Source organism: Rhinolophus sinicus, chromosome X (assembly GCF_036562045.2).
Source record: "Rhinolophus sinicus isolate RSC01 chromosome X, ASM3656204v1, whole genome shotgun sequence".
Classification (NCBI taxonomy): domain Eukaryota; kingdom Metazoa; phylum Chordata; class Mammalia; order Chiroptera; family Rhinolophidae; genus Rhinolophus; species Rhinolophus sinicus.
Window position 1 is genome coordinate 19,252,422 of NC_133768.1, and position 17,003 is coordinate 19,269,424.

Consider the following 17,003-nt stretch of genomic DNA (forward strand, 5'->3'; position numbering starts at 1 on the left):
CTGAAAGCTGGGCTTTTTTTGTAAAATGAAGAACTGGTTGGGAGGAGGGGAGGGAAAACAGGTGCAGTACGTTGAAATGTGGGTGAATGTAAGGATCATCTCTAACATCTGGATGTGTCTCATTTGTGGAACGGTCCACTTGGGAGTAAAGAAATAGGCCAAGTTGTCTGTATTTTAGGCCCTCTTTGTCTCCTTTTAACTATAATGCTTAAAGAAAATGCTAGAAATATTTCAGTGCCTTTTTTAAAAAGCAGCCCTTGTTACAAGGAATGATTTTGAAGGAGGTGCTACGATTAAATTTACCAAACTCAAAGTTGCTCTTGTTTGTTGTGATTTTTGAGCTCAAATTTAAAAAAGAAACTCTGTTTAATAGTCTAGGACGCTGATGGGTGGACGAGCTGAGCGTAATGAGTTCTTGTTGCTTCATGCATTTTATGAAAACAACTATATTGTGCCTGACAAGCAGATTTTCAGGAAACCTCAGCAGAAACTGGTGGGTCCAATATTGTACACTGTTTTGCCTTTTCTTATCCCCCCCTTTATTACCTGTATAGCTTTTTTTGCTGTGATAACACCTGCTTCCAAAATAATTAATTCCCTGTATAATGTAGAAACCAAGTGAAGTTTTGTTGTGTTTGTGTGGTCATTTCCTTCTTTCCTCTGTACAGCTGAAAATTACTTAAGAACTATGACATTCTTTGAGGGAGGCATTAGGTCTCTCTGATGGGAAATTGTTTCTCCACCTTAGTCCTATCCAAAGTTACACGCCAATTAAATCTTTCACTTCCTTAAACCCGTGAGTCTTTATTTTTGTATTTCATTGTTGCATTCTTAATGTACTAGTAGGATTAAAGTCACCACTTCAGGTTTGTGAAGTGGCCTCCATCACATTGGACCTAAAACTTAGCTTATCTCTTGTGTTATTGGCACTTATAGTAATTGATTCAGAATGGGAATTTAATGTTAAAATGATTCAGGTTCTTGTATTTGCTTGTTTTACGTACATTATCAAAATTGTTACAGGGAATATTAACAGAGAAATTTGACATCTGCTGAGGCATTTAATGTTGCCCATTAATAAACTACTTGGGAATGAATTTCCAGTATATGGACATATACTTATTTTAAGGTGTCTATATTGATGAGAATAATGGTAATATCTATGAGATATTTTGTATTTTTACGTCATGAATGTTAGTTTCAATTTAAGGGGATTCCTTAATCTCAAATTTTACATACTATGAAGAATGGTATTTTTAGCATCCCTTGATTTAAAAATATGAAGTTTATGAATTCAAAAATATTTTAAAGTAGAAATTGCATATTTATTAGCTCAGAGATAATAGTTTTTGTTTCAGTACCTACCATGCTTGGCATTCATTTGGATTCATGAACATATTACAGTAACTGTCTTACTCACAGGTAGGGCCACTAACTAAAAGTAAACAATGTTTATTAGAACTGTGTACTGCCTTTGGAAAGGGGGAGGGATCATAAAACTTCTTAATCAGTTGGTGAGTTGCTGACTGGTGAAGTTATCTTTCCATTTGATATTAGGTAGATGAAGATGAAGACATTGATGGAGATACCAGTAAATACAAGAAAGGACGAAAGAAAGCAGCTTATGCTGGAGGCTTGGTATTGGACCCTAAAGTTGGTAAGACTGGACAGTGAACTGGGTTGCCACTGGTGTTAAGGAATTTTCTTCATGCAGAACTAGGCTTGAGAAACTAGAATACCTGAATTATATTTAATAGGTTAGCACATAGGACATTATTTTGTGTCTTATGTTCACGTGGAAATCTTGTTTGCCAGTCACCTGGCATGAATTAATATGAATCCTTTTTTTTTTTGCTGTTCCAAGATATTTAAATTTTGTGTAATTTTCATATATCACGAAATACTGTTTTGTTATTTTTTTTCAACCATTTAAAGATGTTACAACTATTCTTAGCTCCTGAGTGGTACACAAAGAGGGGGTAGGCTGTATGTGGTCCGCACAGAGTTTGCCAACCCCTCATCTAGTATACAGCTATTTGTCTTCTCCCACCCACTTTTGGACGGTGGGCTCCGCCTTTGCCCAGCCTGCCAGGACCAGTTCAACTGGACAGCAAAATTAAAGAAAGTACAGACACTAACCCCCAAACTGAACTTTAACAGGAGAATAATGTTTCCCTCTTGTCATGTATAGCAAAGGAGATGTTTATGGTACATAAAGTAGAAAGAATCTTTTTTTTAACCATCTTAACCTTTTTTAAGTGTACAGATGAGTGGTGTTAAGTATATTCACGTTGTTGTATAGGAATTATTGTGAATTTTATCAAGTAACTTGAAATCTTGAGTAGGAAAATTTTTTTATTATTGGTTAGTTATAATAAAACAGATCAGTAGTCCTTTGGTGTTGGGTAGGTCTGGGCTTGAATTCTGACTGTGTGATCTTGGGCTTCCTGTTTAACCTCTGTAAGCCTCAGTTTCCTCTTCTGTAAAATGGACATAAGAATAAGATCTACCACACAGGGATTTAAGCAACAGAAGTGATTGTTTAGTATAGAGCCTGACACAGAGTAAACTATTTATATATATATAAATAGTGGACATTTATGTTTATTCAGTTTCTTCTTAAGGTGAAGAAAACGCTTTGTGAATGTCCTAGAGAAATATAATAGCTTCCTTTTCATCCTTTGCCAGTAAAAAGGGTGGATTGTTCCACTACTGACATTTATATATACATCTCTTGTCTGATTTTAGCACAGTTTGTATCCAAGTAAGTGGGTTGCCCATTTTATTCTTTGAAAGTATGATAGTAAAATATATATGTAACCAACCACTCACTGGTAGAGATCACTAAATATTTTGGGGTGGAGGTGGGAGGGTAGGTGGGAGGGAATGCTTACTTAAAGGAGAAGTTAACATTTTTTTGAAATGGATGTGACTAAAGTAATTGATATGGGAAGATGTTTGCCCATCATAATGGTATACTTTGGGGACTGCTGGGGAAAGGGTAACTTTTAGCTGATTTTAAGGTGAGAGAGGATCTCTTCTTTTGTGACCTGAGTTTTCACTATAATCCAAGTCATTTTTAGGGATTGGTAGTCGACTCGTTTTTTCCTTTTGTTTACCTTACAGCTCTGGATAGTATATTGTTTCTAATATACTTCAGAGTGTAGTTACTTCTAATGTGATGTTTCGACAAATCTGCTTTTTCAAAAAAGACTTTTTGTAACATTTGGCTTTTTTATTGCAGGTTTTTATGATAAGTTCATTTTGCTTCTGGACTTCAACAGTTTATATCCTTCCATCATTCAGGAATTCAACATTTGTTTTACAACAGTGCAAAGAGTTGCTTCAGAGGCACAAAAAATTACAGAGGTTTGTATTCATCTGGGGGCTTTTGAAATTGAGATTACAAATAGTGTTTAAAGAAGGAAGAGAATCAAAGGGGTTAGCATTTAGTTTTCCCTCTTAGATACAGTATACCTTTGTTTAGTGGTCAGAAAAAGGGGAAAATTGGTAGAAGGAGACTCCGACTAGTTCTGTCTTTTTTATTTAACAGCTTTATTGAAATGTAATACACATACCATACAATTCACCCATTTAAAGTGTAAAATTTAATAGCTGTTCATGTATCCATAGGATTTGCAACCTTCACTACAGTTAATTACAGGGCATTTTCATTACTCCCCAGAGAAACCCCTACCTTTTACTTGTAACTTGCCTCAGTCCCTCCATCCCTCCCAGATCTATGCAGCAACTAATCTTTCTGCCTCTATAGATTTGTGTATTTTGGACATTTCATATAAATGGAATTATATGTGACCTTTTGTATCTGGCTTATTCCACTTAGCATACTCTTTTCAAGATTCATCCATGTTGTAGTATGTATTAGTACTTCATTCCTTTTTATGGCTGAATAATATTCCATTGTATGGACGTATGTCACATTTTGTTTATTTTAGAATCATCTTGTCAATTCAGGCAAAAATGGCTGCTGGGATTTTGATAGGAATTGTATTAGATCTATTGGTCAATTTGAGGAATATTGTCATCTTAACGATGTTAAGTCTTCTAATCTGTGCAAATTGGGTCTTTTCACTTATTTAGGTCTTTAATTTCTTTCAGTGATGTTTTCTAGTGTTCAGTGTACAAGTCTTGCACTTTTAAATTAAATTTATTTCTAATTATTTCTTTTTGATGCTTTATAAATGGAATTTTCTTAATTTAATTTTTGGATTGTTCATTGCTAGTGTATAGAAATATGACTGATTTTTGTAGATTGATTTTTGTATCCTGCAGCCTTTCTGAACTCATTTATTAGTTCTAATAGTTTTGTGAATTCTTTAGGATTGTCTGTATACAGGATCATGTTGTCTGTGAATAGAGATCATTTTAATTCTTCCTTTCCAATCTGGATGCCTCATATTTCTCTTCCTTGCCTAATTGCCCTAACTAGAACCTCCAGTGCAATGTTGATTAGAAGTGGCAAGAGCAGACACCCTTGTCTTGTTCCTGATCTTTGGTAAAAGCATCCAGGCTTTTACCGTTAAGTATGATGTTAACGGTGGCTTTTCCATAGATGGCCTTTATCAGGTTGAGGAAGTTCCATTCTGTTCATAGTTTATTGAGTGTTTTTTATTACGAGAGAGTATCGAACTAACCTATATTCCTGGGATAAATCCCACTTGATTTTGGTGTATTATCCTTTTTATATGTTGCTGGATTTGATTTGCTAGTATTTTGTTGAGTTTTTTTGGTCTGGATTCATAAGGGTTGTTGGTGTGTAATTATCTTCCTGTTATGTCTTTGTCTGGTTTTGGTATTGGGATAATACTGGCCTCATGGAATGAGTTGGGAAGCATTCCCTCCTTTTTTGTTTTTTGGGCTAGTTTGTGAGGGATTCATGTTAATTATTTAATTTGGTAGAATTCACCAGTAAAATTATCTGGTCTTAGACTTTTCTTTTTTTGATTTCTAATTCAATCTCTTGTTATAGGTGTTTTCAGATTTTCTATTTATCCTTGAGTCAGTTTCAGTCGTTTGTGTCTATCTAGGAATTTGTCCATTTCATATAGGTTATCTAATTTATTGGCATAAAGTTGTTCATAGTATTCCATTATAATCATTGTTATTTCTTTAACGTCAGTAGTAATGTCCCCTCTTTTATTCCTGATTTTAGTAATCTGAGACTTCTTTTTTTTGTCAGTATAGCCAAAAGTTTGTCAAATGTATCGATGTTTTCAAAGAAGCAACTTGGGTTTCCTTGATTTTCTCTGTTGCTTTTTTGTTCCCTTTTTCATTCTAATCTGTATTCCTTTTTTCCTGCTTTCTTTGATTTAGTTTGCCCTTCTTTCTCTAGTTTCTTAAGGTAGAAGTTTAGGTTATTGATTGAAATCTTCCTTTGTAATGCAGGTATTTACAACTATAAGTTTCCCTACAAGCACTGCTTTAGCTTCATCCCATGAGTTTTGGTATGTCACACATGCCTTTTCATATGTCAACCATTATCTGACTTCTATCACCATAGCTTAATTTTACCTGTTATAGAACTTCATATAAATGGAGTGATACAGTATGTATTCTCTTGTGTTTGGCTTTTTTGTTCAGCAAAATGTTTTTGCGATTCATCCATGTTGTTGCATTGTCAGTAGTTGTTTCCTTTTTATTGCTGAGGAATAGTCCACACTTTATCTGTTCTCCTGAGATGAGCATTTGGATTGTCTTCAGTTTTTGACTATTACTAATAAAGCTGCTGTGAAGATTCTTGTACAGATCTTTTTGTGGACGTGTGCTTTCATTTGAGAGAGGGTCATTACCTAGGGAGTGAATTTGCTGGTTTGTGTGGGAAGCAGATGTTTAACTTAATAGGAAGCTGTCAAATTTTTCCTAAGTAGTTGTGCCATTTTACACTCCCACCAGTCCATGTATGCCAGTTGTTCCCCATCTTCTCCAGCACTTGTAATTTCCGGCTTTTAAATTTTGTCTGTGAATGCATTGCTTAATAATTCTATTCAATAAACAACCTTTTTAAAAGAATCTTTTTGAAATCTCTCACATGGATTTTAATCTAACCAGTGATCAATCAGTCAACAGTTTTATGTAGGACTTAATAGTTTATATATAAAGCTTATACAGTTGACTGTCAGTAGGGAATTTGGTTAGATGTGGTTCTCTAGCAGTGAGAGATATAAATTAATATACTGTCTCCGTATATGGTTTTTCTCTGCTTCTTTGTACATGTGGCAGAAGATGTCTACTTGTCCTCTAGCTCCTGAATTTACATCTCTTAGTTCCAACCACATGCTTGGGAGCTGTTTTTCAGTCCTAGTTCCATATTCTCAGAAGAGAGACTCTTACAGGCTTGCCTAGATCCGTGAGCCTGCCTGGTCCCATTAGCTGTGACCACAGGAGTGGGTTTACAGAGTACAAATATGACTGCTAAGGATGGGCCTTTCTGTGGGACTGGAAGATAATTTTACAGAGAAGGTATTGGGTAGACATCCCCAAAAGGTAGTGACTGCATTTGATTAATAATATTCTCTGGGCTCTGTCCTCCTACTGTGTCAGCCCCCCACCATTTTATTTGAGCTTTCCAGTTTGGATTCTGGATATAGAATACAATCATTTCAGAGTTGGAAGGGTCTTTAAAGGTCATCTACGAAATACTATACATGTAGCGATTTATTGGTTCTGTATCATTTTCCTGTGCAGTACCTAAATTGCTCTTCCGAACAGCTAGTGCCACATAGCTAGTGGTGGTAGAGCTGGGTGTGGATTATAAATTTCCTGACTCCAAATCCTTTCGGTTTACTTTTTATCTGACCTTCATAGTTGCTGTAAATAAATTGGAATGTATACCAAGATCTCTTTAATGGATTTGCTATCTTCATTTGCTATATTGGAAAACAATAGGTCCCTGTTTCTATTATAAGATTGTTCATTTGAAGATATTGATATTTATAAAATCAGATACTTTGTAAAAGCTCGGTTATCAAATGGCATTGACTTGACATACTTTAAGCCAAGAGGTTTATTTTTTAATTCTGAATCTTTGAAAGGGCAAATGTACCTGGCTTTTCTTTGCAGTCTGTTAATAGAATTAATGGAACCTTGAGAAAAATGGTCTAATGCTTTCTCTGCTTTTTCCTGCTGTAAATTTTAATATAACAAAACTGCTGGTTGCTTTTCTAAAATGTTACTATTCTACTGAGTGTAAAGCAATTTATAGATAAAAGGTGTACATATATACTAAGGAATATATATGCATTAATTTTTAGAAATGTCGTGGCCTGTTTAAGTATGTGCTGCAAATGCCTGAAAGAAATATGCTGATTTAGTATTTAGATTTGTATTTTTTTAGTCTAAAACATTTACAATAATTGCTATGATTCTCCATAGTTTTAGAAATTCTACAGCATTTTGTTGGGTAGTGCACATGACTTAAAATAGTAGTTTAGTTACTGGGCTTTTTTTTTTAAATCCTAGAGGTCTCCCTTAGTGTTTTTATTTTAGAAACAATTTCCCCGAACTTGTTCCTCCCCAATCTTGTTGAAGAGAGGAGAGGAGCATGTGTAAAAGTTCATCCCTGTAAATTATACATACATCTGTCAATATTCAGAGGGGCGGGAGATACTGGGAACTATGGGCTGATAGAATTGGGAGAAAAGAGGGCAGTGTTGACTTGTTCTGCAACCCTCTTTGCTCTGTCTTTACCGCCCGTGCATTGTTGACCTTTACGGACAGCAAAGTCGCTTTCCAAGATGTGATCATGAGGTAAAGCTCCCACCAAATACTATTTTAGAAATTTATTTAATGGAAGTTTGATTTAGCTGAAATTTCTGTTTGTTCATTAGGGTGAAGAACAAGAACAGATCCCTGAGCTGCCAGATCCAAGCTTAGAAATGGGCATCTTGCCCAGAGAGATCCGGAAACTGGTAGAGCGGAGAAAGCAAGTCAAACAACTAATGAAACAGCAAGATTTAAATCCAGACCTTGTTCTTCAGGTATTTCTTTTCACTAAGAGACATCTGAGGGACAGTCTCAGCTCTTAGAATTTGATTATCTAGGAATGATTGGAACATGATGCTGTGGAGAAATGCATTTGCTAATTTTGTTTTAAGTAGAAAACCATTGCAAAATAACAGAGTGCCTCAGAATGGAAGGCGCCTTTATCTGCAGAGCTGTGTCTGAGCAAGAGCCTTCTGGCTTCAGGAGCTTTGGGGCCTATGTTTACTTGCTTCTAGCAGTTCAGGAAATCATGGCTCTGGGAGGACAGGTTGAGTGTGTTAAGAGTTCTTTTCTCAGGGATATTGAGGGTTTCTCCTCACTGATGATCTAGAAAGACATATAATGTAATGCTGAAGCACTTATCTGCAAATATTGTTTGTCTTCTGTCCTTGTGTGGCCTGCAGTATGACATTCGACAGAAGGCCTTGAAGCTCACGGCAAACAGCATGTACGGCTGCCTGGGATTTTCTTTCAGCAGATTTTACGCCAAACAACTGGCTGCTTTGGTGACATACAAAGGAAGGGAGGTAAATGGTGTAACATTCACATCTCAAAAATGAGAGTATTTTTTAACTATACATGTTACTGTGTGGGATAGCCAAGTTTGTTACCTAGTTATACAACTTCAAATACCCTCTTAGGACAAATATGAGACAGATAAGTATTTATCCATTCATTCACTCATTCTGGGTTAAGCAAAGGGTTTTTTAATTTTAATTTTTTTATTATATTAGTTTCAGGTGTACAAAACAACCTAACGATAAGACATTTACATCCCTCAAAAAGTGATAGCCCCCTCCCCAAGTCTGCGACCCCTCTGACATCATATTAGGTTGGTGCAAAAGTAATTGCGGTGTTTGCAATTATTTTTAACCTTTTAAACCACAATTACTTTTGCACCAACCTAATATATAGCTGTTACAATACCATTGATTATATTCCCTATGCTGTACTCCATGTCCCATGAATGTGTGTGTGTGTGTGTGTGTGTGTGTGTGTGTGTGTGTGTATGTATGTATGTATAGCTGACATTCAGTATTATTCTACTTCAGCTTCAGGTGTACAGCACAGTGGTCAGGCATCTTATCTACACAATCTATGAAGACAGATAGGCTTTCAAATAAGGATCCGTTCATTCATCCAGTAAGTGTGTGTGTGTATTTATTGAGTGTCTTCTATGTTCCAGACATTGTCCTAGGCCCTGGGGGTAGAGTATGGAGCAAGACAGAAAAGGTCCCTGCATTTTGAGGTTCACATTCTACGCAGGGCAGGGGGTGTAGAGGGGCATAAGGTCGGGACTTGGGGCACGGAGCGAATCGTTTGGGAAAACACTATAAGTAAGTGAATAAACAAATGCAAAACTAAGAATGTGGTAGAAGTAAGTGCTGTGCAGAAATGCAAACAAGGTGGTGGGTAGAGAATGTTAAGGCTGCTGGTTTAAATTGATCAGGGAAGGCTTCTTTAGGAGACAGGAAGAATGAGACCTAAGTGACATGAGAGCTACTTTTTTTGCTGGTGTATTAGGTCAGAGAGTAAGGGAAAGGAAGAAATCAAGGAGGATGCCTCCCTTTGGTCTTACAGCTGATTAGCTAGTGGAGCCATTCCCTAAGATGGAGAAATCTGGGAAAGAGGGATTAAGCGTTCTGTCTTGGCTGTGTTACCTTTGAAATTTGTAGATCGCTCTAGGCATGTTGGCTGCAGAAGCCCACAATTCCAGGAATATGTCAGGACGAGTTACCAATGGAAAGTTACTGGCTTTGGAAAGGTGGGCCACATACCAAACAGATTTGAGGTACCGTCACTTTGTAAACACTGTGAACTTCTGCTTTAGCATGGGTTTTTCTTAATGTGTAAAAGAATACTTGCGTTAAATACTAATTCCTTTCAACTCCAGTAAACCATTGATTCCTGTCAGTGGATTTATGACTGTCAGTCTTGAGAAGGTAGTTAGTGGTATGGGCCGAATGCTTGTGTTGGAGGTCTGGACCCAGGATACTTTAACAGGGGTTGGAAAACTGCGGCCTGTGGGCCAAAGCTAGCCTGCCATCTAATTTTGTAAAGAAAGTTTTATTGCATCACAGTCACTCTCATCCATTTATGTATCATATATGGCTGCTTTTGGGTTACAACAGCAGAGTTGAGTAGTCAAGATAGAGACTTGCGTGGCCCACAAAGCCAAAAATATTTACTCTCTGGCTCTTTACAGAAAAAAAAAAAAAAGATTTTGCTGATCCCTGCTTGAGAGTCTAGAACAGCACTGTCCAGTAGAACTTTGAGATAATGAAAATGTTCTCCGTCTGCCCTATCTGATAGAGTGGGTGCGTGAGCACTTAGGCTTGTGCCACCTAACTGAGGAACTGGGTTTTGAGTTCTATTTAATTATGAAAATAAGTGAAAATAAAATTAACTGTAAATAGTCACATGTGGTTAGCATCTACTATAGTGGACAGCACATCTAGCTGGTATGACCCAAGCAGGATGCTGAGAGCCGCTCCTCTGTCGGCAGCCCTAACTCAAAGACCTGGCTTAGGGCACAGTGAGGAAGGGCGGAACACGGATGGGACACCATTGACATGTGAGAAGCTTTCAGATGCATTATTTCATTGGAATCCCCCAAGAATCCATCAGTAGAGGTAATAACATTACCATTTCACAGGTGAGGAGGATCAACTCAAAGAGGTCTAGTCTAACGAGTGGCTGTTTTGAGCTGGAATCCATATCTTCCTGATTGTAAGGCTTTCACTACGTTAGGGTTGTCTGCCCCATCTCAGGGTGTCTTTCATGACTCTGTCTGCTTTATATTCTACCTCTTATTCCTGGAAGATCATCTTTCTTGATAATCATTTCAAGACACAGGCCTTTATTTACGAGAAGATATGAGTGTTTTAGGGGCTAGTTGAAGTGAGGGAAGGATGTTTTCAGTTTCTTAGGCTAAGTTTACTTTAAAATTATTTAAATTTTATTCTGTGTATGTATCCAGTGGCTTCTGATAGAATACCGTCTTATTTTTGTATTAGGAAATGCACTCACTATGCCCCAACTGGGTGATAATACATGGGTTGACTATTGAGATTGGATCAAGGTTACTCTTAAGTTTCTCACGAGAGGCAATAGTTGACAATTTACTCCCTTGGAGAGTGCCTCTTGCTGTTGGGAAATCCCTGTTGTTACATTTTCTGCATTGGCTCAGAAATCCGCAAGCTTAAAAGGGCACTGTTGATAATGATAAGCCCCAAATTTGTCCAGTGATCTCCCCTACTCCCCTAATCCATTGTACTTTAAGGGCAATATTTTCATTTAGATAGATTTTTAATAGGGTGTTTAAACTCGGTTTTTATTTTTCTGTTGTATAAAATATAACAATAGCAAATCTTAATGAATAAACTATAAAAATCCCTGCTCTCCCCACTAAAAAAAAATCAAAGAATTTCAGACAACTCTAGTAATAAGCATATATGGTTTAAATTCTTGATTTCTACTTTCCCCTTTTCTCTTTCCTCTTTGTTCCTTCCCATAAATTAAACACAACTGTGGAAAGTGGGCCTTTACAGTAACATGAGGTTAATGAGAAATAATAATGATCCAGTTGCTCCCTGGTAATCTTATTCTAGAAGATTCAGAGCCACTTACAGAAATTACTTCCTTAAATAAAAATGACTGTTAAAGTGTCGGTGATAATTATTAGCACTGGGGAAATGAAATATTATGATATTTTGTCTTTGGGTTTACTAGCATCTTCTGCATATGCTATCAGGCCTTTGTGATTTCAAGCATCTCTTGATTATTAAAGAGGTAGGAGGGGTGAAGTGTAAAATTAGTCAGTTTGCTGAGATTTTGGAATACTTTTGTAACTTTATCACACTGGTCTTTTTTTTTTTTAATAAGATGAAGGGGACAAAATAATATAGAACTTGAAGAGCCTAGAAGTTGTTTCCTTTTAAAATCCTTGTAGGTTAAATTACATTAAGGTTCAAGTGGAAATTAATGAGAAGGCCACCTGGTAGCATGTCATCTGAATACGTTATAAAATTTTGCATTTGAATATGTATTATTACACAGTCTCTGGGTAGGCCATGAAGCCACCCTCCCTTTTTATTTTTAAGTTTATTTTGTGTCTGCTCAGTTTTGTCAGAATCATGCAGCTTTTGCTCTGGTGACCTAATAATTTCTGTAATCAAATGTATTATGGGTGCTAGAGTACACAGAGTAATTACTAATTGTACTTTTAAAAACAGGTTTGTAATAAAAATCTAATCGTTGTGTCAAATGGACATCAATATTGTCTTTTCTCAGCTGTGATCTTTCACACTTAAACTCTTCTATGATTTCTAATTTCTCTGTGCTATAGGATTTAGTTAATGGTTAAGGAATTGTGTGAGGGATCTCACAGCATGTGAGTTACTTGAAAAAACTGAAGTCAGTGTTTCCAGAGAAGTAATAATGGAAACTTAGTTTACAGACACTCAAAAGTGAATCTTTGTAAATACCATCTGAATTTGTGTGTGTTCTCAATGTATGTCTCAAGAGACATAAAAAAGATAGTGGGCAAGTCAATAGCACTAAGTGGACATACATTTCGAACCACCAGTCTCAGTTGTCAAGGGACTGGTGTGGTAATTGAAGTGATTGTTCACTAGATGGCGATAGACACCCTGAGATCATTAATCAATTAAGGGTTTGATTCTGTGAACAATAGTGAAGGCCATTTAGTGACACAAATCTGTCTAAATTTTAGACTTTTAATTAATTTTGAAACTGTTAATAAAGGCTAACAGTGGACCAAAGAATTGTAGTAGTCTAATCTGTTTAGTGTTTAAAATAATGATGGTTTTTGAATAGTAAGTATTATTGGTAAGAACAATCATTTAAGGCATTATAGCAAGTTAATTCTATCAAATAGCTAAATTCACACTTCTGGCCATGGGGCTACAATACATGACTCCCTCGGTGACAGTATCAGTCTACTCTAAAGAGAATTGAAATGATTTTGCTGTATACTTTTGCCTCTTTGAACTTGTTGGGATTTTTTTTTTTTTGAGGATTTTGAACTTACTCCATACTTAGAAGCATACTCATTGCATAATCCTTAGTGTAATGGTAATATTTGTCTTTATGAAATAATTAGTACTTATTGACATTGGTATTGTTTTATTTCTGTACTCTGTTATTTCTGTGCCCTTGAGAAAATGATTTTTGGTCTGGATTTCTGATTGCATTTGAAATTGAATGTATGCTCTAATGTTTGGGTATAGAGCCCATGCGTTTTCATTTTCTCACCAGTAGGCTGAAATGACTCTTTGCCAGCCTGCTTGCCAACCAGTTGTAGACTGCCTAGCTTTCAGTTGTGTTCAGAGCTGAAATTTGTGCATTTCGAAAATGTATCCAAATCATTACATGAAAACACTGCAGTCTGGGCAAGCCTTCCTGGGAGTCGCTTGGCAATGTGCTAGCACCTGTTGGGAGCCCTTGGAAATGGCCCTGGGATGGGGAGGCAGGAGGCTTTGGCCTTTGTTGGTGTCAGTGGCAAAAGAGACTGAGTGAAAACAGAGAATCTTAAAAATAAGTGTTAAGGGAGTCTTTCATCTTATCTGGAAATTAATAGAAATTTCACTTTTCCAATCTTTTTTCTTAAAACACTGAGTTTTGTGTTGTGTTTTTTTTTAATTAAACGCAATAAAATATAAAGACCCTTTCCTCCCCACCCTCACTCATTTCTTTTCTTCGGAGGTAATTGCTCACTCAGGGTTGGTTTCGGGCTTTTGCTTGTGGTTTTTGCTTTGACAGTAAATGTGTGCCTATACATGTGGTGCATTAAAAGTTTTTACCATTTCTGTATCGTGCTATACATATTTTTTTTTTGCAGTTTGCCAAAAACAGAAAGTAGAGGAAAAACCCTACTCTGTAAACAACATTTTAAGTATATCCATGTTGATGCATTTTTAGTTTTGATTTATTCATGTTACCTGTTGTATAATATTTTGGTGAATAAATTTAGCACAATGTACCTTTATTCTCCCATTGACCACGTTTTTAGACTTCCAAGTTTTCACTTGTTTTCGTTTTTTGCTATTACAAACAGTGCTGTAGTAGATAGTGCCACACGTGCAAGAGTTTCTCTAGTGTATTAGTAGGAGTGGAATTTGCACATCCACAAGAAGTATATGACATTTTATTGATAGGAACTATCGTTTAATTTATCATAGCAAGCTGATTCTTTCAAATAGCTAAATTCATATCCGTGGCAATGGGGCTACAATACATGACTCCCTCAATCACAGGATCAGGTTAATTTAAAAATAAATCGGAAATGATTTTGATATATTAGGTTGGTGCAAAAGTAATCGTGGTTTTTGCAATTGTTTTTAACCTTTTAAACTGCAATTACTTTTGCACCAACCTAATACAATTTTGACTCTTTGAATTTGTTTATTTTTCTATTGAGAGGTTTTAAACTTACTCTATACTTACAAACATACACATTGCACAATACTTAAGTATTCTGCATTCTTGTCGGTATTTGTTATTATCAGAATTTAAAATTTTTGCCAGTCTCATGAGTGTGAAATGGTATGTCATTGTGATTTGAATTTGCATTTCCCTAAGTATTAGGTCGAACATCTTTTCATGTGTTTTAACTCTTCAGTTTTCTTGTGGGAGTTGTCTGTATGTACATATATGTGTCCTAATTTGTTGGGCTGTATGTCTCTTAGTATTTTTTCTTAGGTTTTCAAAGTCTGATCCTTTTTGGTTATTTGTGTTGCTAATATCTTCTAGTCTGTGGCTTATCCTTGAACTTTATTTGTGGTCTTTCATTGTGCAGAAGTTTTTTATTTTAATGCCAACTATTTGATTTTTTCCCCTCTGTACACTATATGGTTTTTTTTTTCCTTAAGAAATATTTCCACCCTTCAGTGACAGACATTCTCCCTTATTTTTTTCCTAAAAGTTGCAAAGTTTAGCTTTCCTTATTCATTAATCCTTCTGGGAATTACTTTTAGGGATGGTATGAGTTAGGGATCTAATTGTATTTGTCTGTTTGCTTCCTTGTGGAGTTGTTCAACCTGTTCCTCTATTCCAGGGGTCTACAAACTATGACCCACGGGCTGATTCCTGTCCACAGCCTGTTTTTTTGTAAACAAAATTTTATTGGGACACAGCCACAGCCATTTGTTTATGGTGGCATTTGTGCTGTGTTCCATTGACAGAGTTGATTAGTGGCCACAGAGACCGAATGACCTGCAGAGCCTAAAATATATACTTTCTGTCCCTTTACAGAAGAAGTTTGTGGACCTCTGGTCTAAAAGAGAGTCGTATGTAATAGAAAAGTTACTCTCATTTCTAACAGCTTTGGTCATAGTAGATGAAAATGGAGGAAGTTACACTAAAGGTAGTAAGAAAGAAGGAGAACATCTTTTGGACACCTAAAAAATAAAGATTTTGAAGTTTTACTTGTTCTTAGACTGTCATATGAGAATTTCTTAACAACCCAAGTAGAGCAAAGGGAAGGTCTGAATCTTCTGAAGTGGTATGCAACATTTTGTGTGTCCACGCGTATGTGTACTTTTGTGGGGGGAGAGTGCATAGCATTTAAGAGATTCTCGAAGATACAAACATGGTAAAGAACTGCTGGTTCTTATGTTTCATCTCTGCCCTCTTCTTTTATCGGTTGTGGGGAAACTTCAGCCTTTAAAATGTATGCTTTTGTCACCTAAAACATGGCAGTGTGAAGAATTTTCTTGCCAGACCAGATCCATGGAAACTGTGTGGGTGGTAGGAAGGAAGAGTTCTAATTCTGTCTCCAGAATCTTAATAGTCACCATTAAGACTCCTTTTAATTTCAGCTGACCTACTAACATTTTGATTTTTGTTAATATGAGAAGAGAGTTTCATTTAAGGCTGAAATGTAGGCTTACTATATTTTGGCAGAATATATTTTATGTTTAAAAAAAGCAATATCGTTTTTCAGTGATCACAGGTTACTTTTCACTTTCGAAGTTTATATTATAAAATTCTAAGCCAGAGAAACTATTTTATTCTCTTTTTATTGTTGAATTTCAGGGATGTTAGGGTTCTAAATTCTTTGTAGTTCTTCAAATCTAACACGTATTCAGCTTTAATTCACATCTAATTCAGAATTGGCTGTAATTCAGATGGAATGAGTTGAAATTCTTCATAGTGCAATTTTTTTCTGTAATTTTGTTTTTTTTCTTATTGAGTTATGGTTGACGTATAACTTTGTATTAGTTTCAGGTGTACAATGTAATGATTTGATATTTGTATACACTGTGAGATGATCACCACAATAAGTCGGGTTACCCTTTGTCACCATATTCATAGTACAAATTAATAATGATTTTTGAGCCTAGGTTCTTTTCACATACCTTTAAATTCTGTAGAAACACCTAATTTTAGTCAAGTAAGTGGCATCTTAACTGCAGATCATGTATGTTGATGAACTTTTACTAATTAGCATCTACATTTACTTGTCCGTTTGTCTGTATCCTGTCTGAAAATTGATGAAAGTAATGTTGGTAAATATAAAGACAAGAGGAAGCACTAATTTGCAAATACCCCATGAAAATCCAGTCCAAATTATGATAATGTTAGACATTCAGTAATTTGAGAGAAATGTGATGATAAAAAATTTCAAGTATATAGAATAATTTATACTTTATTAACATGATGTTGCATCTATAGAGATAAGTCAGTTGTGCTCAGGCTTGCCTTGAATTACTGTATATACTTGAAAACACTGGAATAATGTTTCTTTCAAAATAGCCAAAACTTTAGACTTTTTTTTTAAAGACACATTTATTCAGCATCATGATCAGACTATTACATAGCAATCAATGGCATTGGTACCAAAAAAAAAAATACATTAAAAACCCTTTGTTGGAATGCATTTCACTTTCCACAGAACAGAAACGAAAATGACCCGTTATACAATTAGTCACAAATACAGTCCTTGAGTTTTTTGCCCACATCATGTGTACTGTCTAAAA

The 17,003-nt window shown here is 35.9% G+C and overlaps 1 protein-coding gene and 1 non-coding gene across 5 annotated transcripts in view; both read left to right on the forward strand.

The window, feature by feature from the left end:
- Nucleotides 1–17,003, forward strand: part of POLA1 (DNA polymerase alpha 1, catalytic subunit) — a 313,058-nt gene that overhangs the window by 76,856 nt on the left and 219,199 nt on the right. For all 4 annotated transcript variants that reach the window (XM_074324218.1, XM_074324217.1, XM_019757051.2 and 1 more), the window contains exons 22-26: nt 374–493; nt 1,558–1,657; nt 3,245–3,369; nt 7,848–7,997; nt 8,406–8,528. In XM_074324218.1, coding sequence (XP_074180319.1) covers nt 374–493; nt 1,558–1,657; nt 3,245–3,369; nt 7,848–7,997; nt 8,406–8,528 — 618 coding nt within the window. The remainder of the gene's footprint in view (nt 1–373; nt 494–1,557; nt 1,658–3,244; nt 3,370–7,847; nt 7,998–8,405; nt 8,529–17,003) is intronic.
- LOC141569789 (small Cajal body-specific RNA 24) lies at nt 2,592–2,721 on the forward strand. Its single transcript, XR_012493584.1, has one exon.